The 12697-nt window shown below is 37.9% G+C and overlaps 1 protein-coding gene across 3 annotated transcripts in view; it reads left to right on the top strand.

Moving 5' to 3' along the window:
- ci (transcriptional activator cubitus interruptus) overlaps positions 1-6315 on the top strand; it is a 130284-nt gene extending 123969 nt beyond the window's left edge. For all 3 annotated transcript variants that reach the window (XM_073089656.1, XM_073089657.1, XM_073089655.1), the window contains 7 exons: positions 245-407; positions 875-995; positions 1357-1494; positions 1894-1984; positions 2210-2377; positions 2686-2826; positions 3155-6315. In XM_073089656.1, coding sequence (XP_072945757.1) covers positions 245-407; positions 875-995; positions 1357-1494; positions 1894-1984; positions 2210-2377; positions 2686-2826; positions 3155-5299 — 2967 coding nt within the window. In that variant the 3' untranslated portion in view covers positions 5300-6315. The remainder of the gene's footprint in view (positions 1-244; positions 408-874; positions 996-1356; positions 1495-1893; positions 1985-2209; positions 2378-2685; positions 2827-3154) is intronic.
- The last annotated feature ends 6382 nt before the right edge of the window (positions 6316-12697 follow it).

Genomic DNA, 12697 nt, shown 5'->3' with positions numbered 1-12697 from the left:
ATAAATAAATATTTTCATTGGTATTTCATTACAATTTGAAATAGCAGACTTCAGTTCAATGTCACAATTAATTCTTATAAAAAGTGGGCTTAATTTAATTAATTTGTGATAAATACATTCCAATGTGCATAATCTTTTCAGATTTCCCTTACAATATAATAAATTACATTACATTTTAGCAACACTTTCTGTGGAACTCCTAAAATCTTCAATTTCTCCAAAATTTCTTCTCTCTTCTCCCCAGGTGGAACAAGAAGTGGTCGGCGAGGTGGGTCAGCTGCCGCTGATGCTGCGCGCGATGGTCGCCATCGGGGAGCCGCGCGCGCACCACCACACGCCGCGCTTCGGGAACAAGATGGGCGTCGGCAGGCTGATGCCGCCCGGGCCCGCTGTTGACTTGGGTGGTGGTAAGTTTCTGTGGATACTTTTCTTTCTAGGTTGTAGAATCTTCTGTGTTTCGACTCCGGTGGCATCACTGCCACACCTATTTCTGCTAAAAACAGCCGTGTGAAGGACTCCAGCTAATGATTAGGCATTCCAGCTTAGTCCTCAGGGGTAAAGGCGCATTTGTGGCCGACCTCAGGTACGAATTTTAGGGTTGATTATAGATGAGTATATCGTAGTCACTTACCATCCGACTGCGTGCTTCATTGCTACTTTTATTTTATAAAAAAATATAATGTATCCAACGCCGTTTATTTTATTTACATGTTGAAGACCATCTGGTCCAAATGAAGTTTGACCTGTTGTCTAAAATCATACGCGCTTATGTTCATTGACGGTTGGACAGTATTTTGGGGAAAGCATCATCGGTACCTGTTTAAGTAGTTTTAGTTACATACAGAGTTGATATATTTATTTAATCTCTTTGCAGGTGGGGTACAAGGTCGTACTGAGTTGGGAGGTACAAACGTAGCTGTGGAGTTGAAAACTGGAAACCCTAACACGAGGCGGGACTCGGGAATATCGTCTGGTAGCAGCTTGTATAGTGCTAGGTAAGTTATTAAACAAACTAAAGATGAAATGGTTCAAAATTCTAGTGGAAAGTTTGTTAAAATTGGTTTAACTTCTACCAAGATTAGCTTATATGTACAGCATAAAGTCAAACAAGCGTAAATACCACAGACCTGTATTCTGTGGTAAATACGTAGACCATAATAAGACCATTAACTGCTGATTTTAGAGTATAGCGTAGAACATAGAATATTTGAAAAGTGTTTATTTTGAATAAGGTTCAACAAAGACTAATTTATATTAGTTACTTACGCAAAGAGGATGCACACTTATTCAATTTCAAGTTCATTTACAAATGTATACGTTTATGTTCCAATGTTAATATTCGATTTCTTTCATCAGGTCATCAGATATCTCCCGTAAGAGCAGCCAGGCCTCAGTGGTGTCAGGTGCTGTGGGTCAAGGAGTGGTGGGTCCACCGCGGCTGGTCGCTCAGCACACTGCAGCTTATGACCAGCTGTCGCCTGATAGCAGTCGAAGGTAATTTTGAAGTTCATATTCATTAAACAGAATTTCTCGAGTTAATTTATCGTAGATTAGCGAAATATCGTAGAAAAGTACGTAGAAAATGACGTTAAAAGATCATAGAGATTGTAATATATTCCAACTTGACGGAAAACTGGATATTGAAGAATAATATAGAGCTCGTTCGGTCTATTTCAGTTATGATTGCGGGTTATTTCAGTCAATGTAAGTTTTAGCGAGACTTGCTCAAATTTAGCGATATTGCCAGCAAAATTATCTTACTGTAATGTGTTTTATAATATTGTGCAACTACTCAATATATTTTACTACATGTAGCAACTTTTTTGATCTCCATCTTTTTAGAGATTCCCAAACCCGATATCTAGAAATAATCATTATATAATGTTCTTTCAGATCTAGTCAAGTGTCGTGTGTGGGGTATGCACCAGCGCCCTCTTCTGCGTTAGCAGCTGTCCAGGCAGTGAGAACTTCTCAAGGCAATCAGGTAAGATTCTTAGTGTAATACCCTCACCACCACCTCATCCGTAAAAATTAAGTTAAAACGTCTGATATGTATGATTCGATTCCACGTGCACTCGGTACATTTTTTACAATTTTACAATACAATTTTTACAAATGTTTATTCTAACTTCAAGATCTTAGATCAGACTGCATGTTCGTTTACTAGTAACATGAAAAACATGTGTCTATAAGTATTATTTTTTTCCAGGCTGTTCTGCTAAGAGGAGTGACATGCTCAGAAGTGAGGGCTGAGGAGTTGGCTCTAGAGCTAGATCCCAACGTGCAAGTGAAGGAGGAGGCCAGGCGTCTGTCAGAACAGTCCAACTTGAGTGACCAAGCTCAATATCAGCCTTACCCTTGCAGTGCTGATGATGTGGTAAACTAGCTTAATTTTTGACCCCACCAATCCCATGTATAGTACTTTATCCCACGTATTCTACTTCACCTACCATATTACACATTTGGACTATAATTGGTCAGTTCCATATCGTTAATATGTACCTCTTTGACGGTAACTTGCGATAAGATATGTTTGATGTTAGATATTTTATTAAGCCAACTGATGGATGGGAAAAATTTCATTATTATTATTTCATTTCAAGTTTCGTTTCATTACATTTCTAAATATAACGATCATTTGCTGTAAACTTTGATTTTTGTGTTAATCTTAATTATTTTTTCTAGGGTGACGCCCCTTTCTCATTCAAGACCGAAGATGACAATGAAACGGTAACCTACAAGGAGTCTCGGTCGAACTCGACGAACACAGTGGTGATCACCACCGCGCAGGTTCATCATCCGAACCAGGAAGTTAATCTGGAACAGGTATGATGTTGCTTTTTTTATCCAAATTCTTCCAAACCTTAAAAATTAATTCATAGATTGAAGGTAGACTGAAGTAGGCGCAATATCTTTTATTATAAGTCTCTTTGTTTTGAACAAAATGCTTATTTATACTTTCAATTTTATTGTAGCAATCATAGTTATTTTATAGTTAATAAACTCAGCCGTTTCCATTATTAACTTACACGATTATGTAGATAGATATAGACAATAGAACTCTTTCACCTGTTGGTTACGGCAAAAGAGATTTTAACGCACATAAACCTATGAATTTTGGCCATTACTTAATAGTTATCTTCTATGCCCCCAGGTCGCCGAAGGAGAAATGGTGGAAAACAAGCTGGTGATACCAGATGAAATGATGCAATATCTTAACCAATCAATATTGGGCACCGACACGGTAACACCAGCCAAAACGGACTCCACCAATCCGCCCGACCCGGAGACCAACAATCAAGAAAAAGACAAACCAACCAAAGACAATTTAACCAGTGAAATACAGAACACGAACAATTCCAGTGATAAAATAAGTGATGTTGCGACAAGTGACGATTCTTTACTCAAAAACTTAGGTGCCATAGGAAGTGATCTCAATATAAGTGATATTCCAGTTGATTTAAGATCATTAGACGTTAGTATGTCGGGTAATAGCGGCTCTCTTTTAGCTACTAAATCGCCCGATGACAAAAACCCGCCTTTACAAGAGCAGGCGATACCCGAAGTTGTTCCTGAAAAGAGCGAGCAAGAAACCCCAAAACCGCCTACCCCAAAAGTCACTGCAAATAACCCCTTGCAATCTTTGCAAACGATGGCAGCGAATCAGACGGAACAATCGAACAGAATGAGAGTCAATAATCCGCTACCTCAGAAACAGACTTCAGCTATGAGTCCAAAGACGATGGTAATGAGTCCACAGACAGTCATGAGTCCTAACTTAGCGCATAGTATGTTGAGTCCCCAAAGCCTTCCTCATAGTGCCATGAGTCCTCAAAGCGTCATGAGTCCTCACAACATGCCTCATAGCGTGATGAGTCCTCCAAGCGTATATAACGTCCTGAGTCCGCAAAGTGTAATGAGTGTTATGTCTCCGCAGCACAATGCAATGAGTCCACAAAGTATGCAAAGTCTGCTGAGTCCTCAAATGCCAAATCAAATGATGATGAGTCCTCGTCATAATAACATCGGGAGTCCAATCTCACAAAACATGGCGAATATGGCAAGTCCTATAACTCAAAACATTGCTAGTCCAATGAGCCATGGGATGCCTAGTCCGATGCATCCAGGACTACAGAGCCCCATGACAAGTCCAATGGTACAAAACATGTCCAACATGAACATGAATACGCCACCATTGCCAAATCAGAATCAAAACATCATGATGAACATGAATATGGGTATGAACCAACCGCCCCAAATGGCAACGGTCCCTCCAGCATATAACCGACAGAACTGCAATCAAAAGATGCCTAACAAGAATTACAACAATGTTCCTAACCAATACCAAAATAACTTTAACCAAGCGCCGCCATACCCGATCCAGAATCAGAACGTTAACATGAGGAGTCAAAACATGCAGCAATATCAAATGGTGCAGCAGTTCAATCAGAATCAAATGCCGGTGATGCAGCCGATGCCGCCGAATCAAAACATGGTCTACAATAACCAGATGATGAATTACCCTCAACCGGTAAACTATGCTCAACCGAACCAGAGCAACCAGATGCATCCAATGCAAATGTCGAGGTCGTCAATAATGAGTGTGGATAATAGTGGCAACATGGCTCGCGGTGCTATGAATAGTTACTGTGATCAACAAAACCCATGCCCGCCTGTACAAAACGCTCAATATAACCAAAACATGCAATATCCACAACCACCGCCATATAACGCGGTAGTCAACTCAGCGAATGTCATGGGTCCACCACCACCGAAGAATAATCATCAATACAACCAGGCGATGATGAACAACAATCATTACTACAACCACCAGAGACCATACAACCAGTGGGACTACCCCGGACACCAGTTCAATAAGCACAACATGCAAAAATCCGTTCAGAATTCCGTGAACATGTCAACGGGAAGTCAAAAGCCGAATGGTAATAGATCGGTGAACTGCAATCAGATGAAGAATATGAATGAACAGCAGACGGACTGCAGTATGAACAGTTTGAGAAGCCAGAACAATCAAGCTAGTGATGTCCAAGTTTGGGACATATCGCAATCTCAAATCGAAGCATCGAATGGTAGGAAGAAGAACCAGAACAACATGCGTCAAGACACGTATCAAAGAACCCTGGAATATGTGGAGAATTGTGAGAATTGGAAGAGCTCTGAAATGGTATCCAGTAGCACACATCCTCTACAAGGCGGCGACAATATGGTTGTGAACGATCTACAAACATCCTTATCTTCGTTTTACGAGGAGAATCAGTATCTGCAAATGATTCAATAGTTGTTATAATGTTTATGTATGTGTCGAAAGTCAAACTTGCAGTTTGAAATATTTTATCTGTTTGATTTCAATGAGAAGTGGACAAATAGATTTATAAAGACAACACAAGACAATATTTTTAAAGGGTATTTAGTATTTTAAATTGGTCCCATTAAGTACTAGGGTTCTTCGAAAAACTTTTCCTTTACTTTAAAAACTGTACAATGGTAAAAATAAGTAAACCCTGGCATCATAACTACCCCAAAACGAATAACTTAAATCACAGTTATTCTTAATTTTAAAATGACAGATATTTTTAGTGTAACTTATGGTGCAGAGTTTAAGGTCGCTAAAATTTGCTCTAATAGAGACTGATTAATTATAAATTCTAAATCTAGGTAACGTAAAGATAAAAGTACATACTTTTTGTTCGTTGAAACATAAAAGACACGCACACAGTTGTAAATATTGTAAACTTATAGATACGTCTTCCACTTAAATTAAGAGTAATGAGATTCTCTATGCATTTCTATGTTTTAATATTGTAAGACATTAAGTGCCTGTCAATGTATAAAGTGTAACTTAAGAAGAAATAGAAGTGCCTTAAATATTTCAATATTTTTGCAAGTGCCTGAAAATAAAATCGTTATTATAAATCATCTTGAGATTATTAAACATTGTAATTGTACAAAGTAGACATTTTCTAGAATTTTTACAGTGTTGTTGACATTTTAGGTATAATTAAGTGTAGTTGAAGTAGATTATACATTTCGATTTACTGTATAATAGGCAATATACATCGTTTTAGAACGGCGAATCTCCTAGTTATACATTTTATGAGATTATTAGACATTAAGTTTTTGTTAACTTTTATTATTTAATACGATAATGGCGACGCACAAAAATAATTGTAATAGAGCGAAATAAACTGTATTTTGTAATAAATTATTGTTTTTACTGTTTGTAAAATACTTCCTTGTAAGCTCGTGACAATATTTTAAATAAAAATTTATTAAATAAAATTCTTATTACTTTTATGAATCTTTTTATTCTAATAATCTTTCATCGCCCGTGTCTGTATTTGAGGTTTACAGTAAACCTCATGGTTAGCGGTCACCAACGTTCTATAAATTCATAGTTCTGTAATGAGGATAGGATAAAGGGTTAGAATAAAAATAGAAGTAGAAGCGACTTAGTTAGAACGCCTCATTTAAATGTTTTAATATCCCCGTCTATTTGGCCCTGGAGCGCCTCTATGCGTTTACCACCAATCTAACATCAAATGTGAGACTGTATACAGCTATGTTTCGACTTGAAAGCTTCAAAACTATAGAACAGGCAAGTTGCTCTTTAAATATGTATAAGATTATCGATTTTCGTTTAACTGACGTAATGGAAAATCTTGTATCTTATTCTCAAAAGTCGTTTAAGACCAGTGATAGAAAAGTAATGCGAAAAAAGTGATGTTTGGTCTTAAAATTTCAAACTAGAATACCGGCAAGTACTTATATATTGCGTTTCAAAGGCGTGTAAGTAACCAATCCAACCACACAACCAATAACACCAACCAATCGTACAGCAAGCGCAATGGAAAATCTCAATTTTATTCAGATTTAAGCCCAGTAGCAGAAAATTAATACAAGAAAAGCGATGTCTGGTCTTAAAATTCAGAGCAAGATGGACGTTCATTCTGAAAGCATGGATATTATAACAAAAATAACAAGCGTTGTCGTGTACATTCCACTATTACGTCACAGCTTCAAAATAGACTATTTATTTTGGTTTATGTTGCCAGCAGACGCTATCAATACAGCGTAATAAAAACTTTCGGATCGGTTCACATTCTGCGAATTTGTGATGTAACTGACTATCCAGAGCTTTTCATCTTGACTTCATTATGGAGTTTCAACAGATTTCTGCTGTTTAAATGTAAAAACATTGATAATCTAACGGTAGAAGGATGCGTAAAAACTGACTGACTTATGTATGAGACGACCATATCAGGAATGGACACATCTGAGATTTAGATAGAACTCCTGTTACTCGTATATGGAATCGATTCCAGATATTTGGGACGACAGTGCCCAGCTTGCATCAGGTAGACTACATGCTCGTTTGCTACTTTAGTTTTATAAAAAAAAAAACAAAAGGAATAATGGAAACATTGAGCTAAGTTCATTATATAGGTATGTCGCTATGGCAAGGAATAGAAGCCGAAAAAGAAGTTCTCAAAAGTGTGTGAAGTAACCAACCAGCTATCTCCGACAAACTTCGCCAGCGCATTGAACTATCGCTTAAAACACCTTTAAGGAAACATGTGCCCAGCACAGAGGCGATAATAAGTAGACGATTATAATTATATCCTAAACACTTGAACAATAACACCTCGTTAAAAATGTACACGACGTGGTACTAAGAGATATCGTTGAAAAGTTAAATCTGGCTCATTATTTATTCGGCCATTACTCTTCTGTTACATTCTTCACTTGATAAAAATGACTGCTTAATACCAATTACCAGTGTTTAAAACAAAAGCCGTACTGTTGATCTCGCGGATGTTGTTAGAATCCAAAATTGTAATGAGTATTTTAAATGGATTGTAAGATTGTACTGAAAATACAATATTTAAGTATTTATTAGGGGAGGGAGATATCTCATTACATTGCTTTTTATTTTACATTATAAAATGATTTTTAACTCTGCTTTTTATTATACCTACATTGTACAATTCTTTTCAATTTAGACATAGTCTTCAGGCATGTCTGTAACCGTATTTTTTATAATATCGGAGTAGCGGCCGAGCAGTCCACTCGATGGTAAGTGGCTACAGCCGCCCATCGATCCATTAGCCTTTTGAGGTCCACTCCTGGACTGGTCCCCTAGTCGGCGCCACTCCCATCAGTCTCGTACCCTTTGAATTGAAGGGTATTGTCTTCGGTTCCTGACAATCGTTCAAAATTTTAAATTAATCGGACCCTTCAAAGTGGGTAAAAATCGAGTTCAAAGATTCCGTTACATACATACATACGGTCAAGCTAATAAAAGCGTGGTAAAAACATTAGTAATGAAGTTTTCTTACTACGAAATATCACGATGGATAAAAAATAATGCACCAGTTATATAATGCGTCGGGATGCAGCAGCCAGGATACAGAAAGACCGAATTACTTATATAAACGTATTTAATCAAAACAGAATATTACATGTTTTGGATTAAATCTAACCTAAATTAAAACTAACTATCCTAAGTGGTGACTTGCTGGGGCAATGTTAGCGCCCAGAGTCAATTCCCACGTTCGGGACTATACAGTGGAAACGGAGCGGTGGTGCGGAGTCAGCGTTCCCACGGCACGGCGGCGGTGCAGGATCAGATGTCTTCTTGATAATTTTGTTTAAGGCGAATTTCTAACTATGGTGATTAAGGCCAATATATAACACACCCAATCCAGGATTGATTACAGATGCATATAACCTCACTACTGGCGCACTTCCACAGTCAGTAAATCGCATGTATGCATGCACGGCAGCCGTTAATGGCGCCCATGCATAGATTTATTCGATTGTACAAGAAGACATACGTTACGCTCATAAACTTAAAACTAAGAGTAGTTTAATAGATATTTATTATTAACCTTACGTAACATTACATTTCAAAAATACGTTTTTGATTACAAACAACAAACATGCCTCTTTGATCATAATCACGTAATAAAAGACGTTATATGTGGTCATAAAAGCGGTAGGTGTACTAGAAATCTATAAATCAAACTAGGAAACTAATACTAAAGTGAAAAGCAAAATTAGAAGCGTGTTCACTATTATTTATAATAGAGGTTCTGTATACCTGTAATAAAAAAATATCTACTTTCTGCCTTATAAAAACAGCTACCAAAGAGCTACTCTGTTCTGCTTTGTAGAAGGTCTATCATAAGCTAAATTGAATAATAAGTATAATAAGTAATATACTACCTAAATTAGGCTTGGAATCTCTCTTACACATTTGTATTATAATTTACCGTAGTTAGACTTCCTGCCCTTCCTTTTCTAGATTTCCTGAGTGATACAGATATCAATATGCTGCAGTGACCACTAAGCATTAAGAAATTTCTGTAATTTCTTTTATCACGTATATTAGATGCCATGGACACCAACACCCATAACAGAAATCTAAATTCATAATTTGGGTACTGAGGATCGAATCCAGAACCCACTGCAACTCAGGCCACCCTTTTTTTTTACGAGGGGGAAACATTCAAAAGAAACCCGGCGCCGTGGGAGTGACGCAGGGTTATGTGGGATTCTTACCGCACTAAAACCCCCCCGGTGGCTGTCCTCGGCTCTGCGTAGAGGGTTCCGGGATCTCCAAAGGAACGCAACCGGAATCCTCTTAGCGCGTTGCCCCGTCGAGCTCTGCCCAGGCGAGCTTGACGCTCGCCACATGGTCTGGTGCGTACGACGGTATGCAACCATACATACCGCCGTCCATCCCGGGGTCGCTGGCCGGGCGTTTCGAGCCTCCCGCAACCCCGGAAGCCTCCTTTTAGTCGCCTCTTACGACAGGCAAGGGATACCGTAGCCCTATTCTGGTCCCGGAACTACAGAGAGAAAAGATGACAAGACCTGCAAAATAAATTTCAGTATGGAACCCTGGAGTATTAATTCATGAAAATGTTGCCAGCTAAGTACCCTTGATGATAAAAAAGTAATTTTACCTAAATTATTACAACAGGTGTCCCATTAGAAGAAGATCTTTCATTTTAGTGAATTTAACGTTTGTAAGTACCTAGATATATCTGATGTGACGTGTTGTATATCTCGGTTAACTATTATGTAAAATATAAAAAGAACAGTCGGTTTGTGATTCCAAAATGTATGTTTCGCATGACAGTAAGATAAAAAGGTTTTAAAATATTATTTTTTATCTGTCAGTCTTCAAGAGACCTTAATGGAATCCGTTGATCGAAAATGGCGGCACATTTTAAAAAAATAGAAGAAAATTTGTTTTCCCTCACTGTTAAAATAAGAGATAATTATTTTCTTAAGTTTTCAAAATTAATTATGTGCGTGTTTGAAATTAATTTTCATTTGTTACATCGGAGAGCACCGTGAGGAAACCTACATGCCCGAGAATTCGTTAGCAAAAGTTCTTAATTTTTTTAATAATATAGGAGTAGCAGACGAGCATTCAGTCCGCCTGATGGTTAGCCACGGACAGCCACACTGTCCATGAGGACTAAGCTGGAATGGCTCGACAATGTATGTCTCCGTTAGCACACCCTTCAAACCAAACCAGCAGCGCTTAATGCGTTGTTATTAGGTAGAAATAGGAGTGACAGTGGTGCCGTCGGAGTGGAAACGCTGAATAATGTAAAGAGTACTAATGAACTGAATGACTTGTCAACATGTTAGATACGGCTTAAACACCTCTTCAGTAAGGGGATCTTTTCAGAAGAAGACCTGTACCCAGAATTGCAGCAGTAACGGGTTGACCAAGACGCACAATTTTACTATTTACTCTATGATATTGACAGTAACTCGAGCGCGCACCTGTGTTAACCTTTGAGTTATATATAGAGGGACGAAAATACCAAACCAATTAATAGCCAAGCGAACAAGAGATATGTTCTTGGCACTGACGAAACGCACTTTCGTGGGAATTTCTTTGAAATTTTTAGACTAGATCGCTAATGTAGTAATTAGGCACGCTGACTGACTAAAACATGAAATCATTGCATTTTGTTTTCAATGTATTATATAACTGTCGTACTAATGGTATCTACAATCGTTAGAAGTATGTGTTCCTCACCATACCCTTCAACTAGAACACAGCAGTGCTTAATACTTATTGTTATTAGGCAGAAATTGGTGTAGGGGGGTTTTGAAGGTGGTAGAACCCTCTGTGGTTCGACTCCGGCGGCACCACCGCCACACCTATTTCTACCTAATAACAGCAGTGTTAGGCGCTGCTGTGTTCCGGTTTAAAGGGTGTGGTAAGGGAGACAGACTTTTCCGAGGCGTTCCAGCTTAGTCCTCAGGGGTAGCGGCGCATCTGTGGCCGACCTCAGGTAGGAATATCTAATCCTATCTGGGGTTGATTACCGATGTCCATGGGCGGCAGTAGCCACTTACCATCAGGTGGACTGCATGCTCGTCTGCAAAAAAAAAAAAAAAAGGGGATAACCCCTACATGTAGGTATGTCTCCCTTACCACACCCTTCAAAACGGAACACAGCAGAGCCTAACACTGCTGTTATTAGGCAGAAATTGGTATGGCAGTGGTGCCGCTGGAGTCGAACCACAAAGGGTTCTTCACGCTAGAAATAGGTGTTGGGATAGTACCTAAATAAATTGTAATTGTGAAAACTTGATATGTGTATCACGGTAATTTTGTAATAAACTAGTAATTTTATTGGTGATAAAACAGTGGACCAACTTACTATTAATTTAGAAATACATCGTATTATAATTAATTATTTAACTGGCAAGCATACGGTTATTTGGAGAATAATTTAAATTTTAATAATTAAAGCGAATTTATAACTTTGTTGTGATTGGAGTTTAGTGATCAATTATATATTTAACGACGATCGTATTTTAACAAATAAGTGGAAAAGTACTTTGTGGGGTTAAAATATGAAGATCTGTTGAAAAAGTGTCCAACTGTGTATAAGTATAAATAATAGTTTTGCGACATGGCGCTAGTGTTGCAAAATGGTGAAATGCGCTAATTTGTTTTTTTTTTGTAATTTTGGTGACTAGAGTAGTAACAGGACTGTAGTATACAGAACTGAACTATTTAAGTACGTAGTACGAAATAATTTCGGTATATTTGGCGCTTTTTTTATTTACCCATGTGCTATAGGTACCACCGTCACCCCAATTTAACGACTTTCGATGAATTCTTGGATACTTGGACAAAGATGGAACAACTTACTCTACTCTACTTGCATACTTATCTTACATATAAATTTCTCGTGTCACAATGTTAGTTACCGTACTCCTCCGGCTTTACAGATTTTCACCAAATTTTATATGCATATTCAGTAGGTCTGAGAATCGGCTACTATCTATTTTTCATACCGCTAAGTGATAAGGGTTGTTCACCCTTAACATTTTTTTATTTATATGGCAACACAACGTTTGCCGGGTCAGCTAGTAACATATATGTATGTTTAGGGAGCGATACTTCATAAGGCAATTTGCATTCAGAACTAGCAACGCATATATGGCAGATTTCAGGTAGAATTTCAATCCTATTCAATATATTTTGAAGTCTTTTCGATTATATGACTTGCATGCTTCTTTATGTTATAGATTTAAAAAAAATATTCAGAGAAAGTGACCTTTTTACACAGTTAAATAAAATAATAATTTAAATCAGTACTGCAATTATGGCTGCCATAAGATTTAAAATCAATAA

Source organism: Epargyreus clarus, unplaced genomic scaffold (assembly GCF_041222505.1).
Source record: "Epargyreus clarus isolate Ecla_fem2 unplaced genomic scaffold, WU_Ecla_fem_2.2 ptg000031l, whole genome shotgun sequence".
In the NCBI taxonomy this organism is placed as follows: domain Eukaryota; kingdom Metazoa; phylum Arthropoda; class Insecta; order Lepidoptera; family Hesperiidae; genus Epargyreus; species Epargyreus clarus.
Note: the sequence above shows the minus strand (reverse complement) of the source record. Positions and strands in the feature narration are given on the sequence as shown.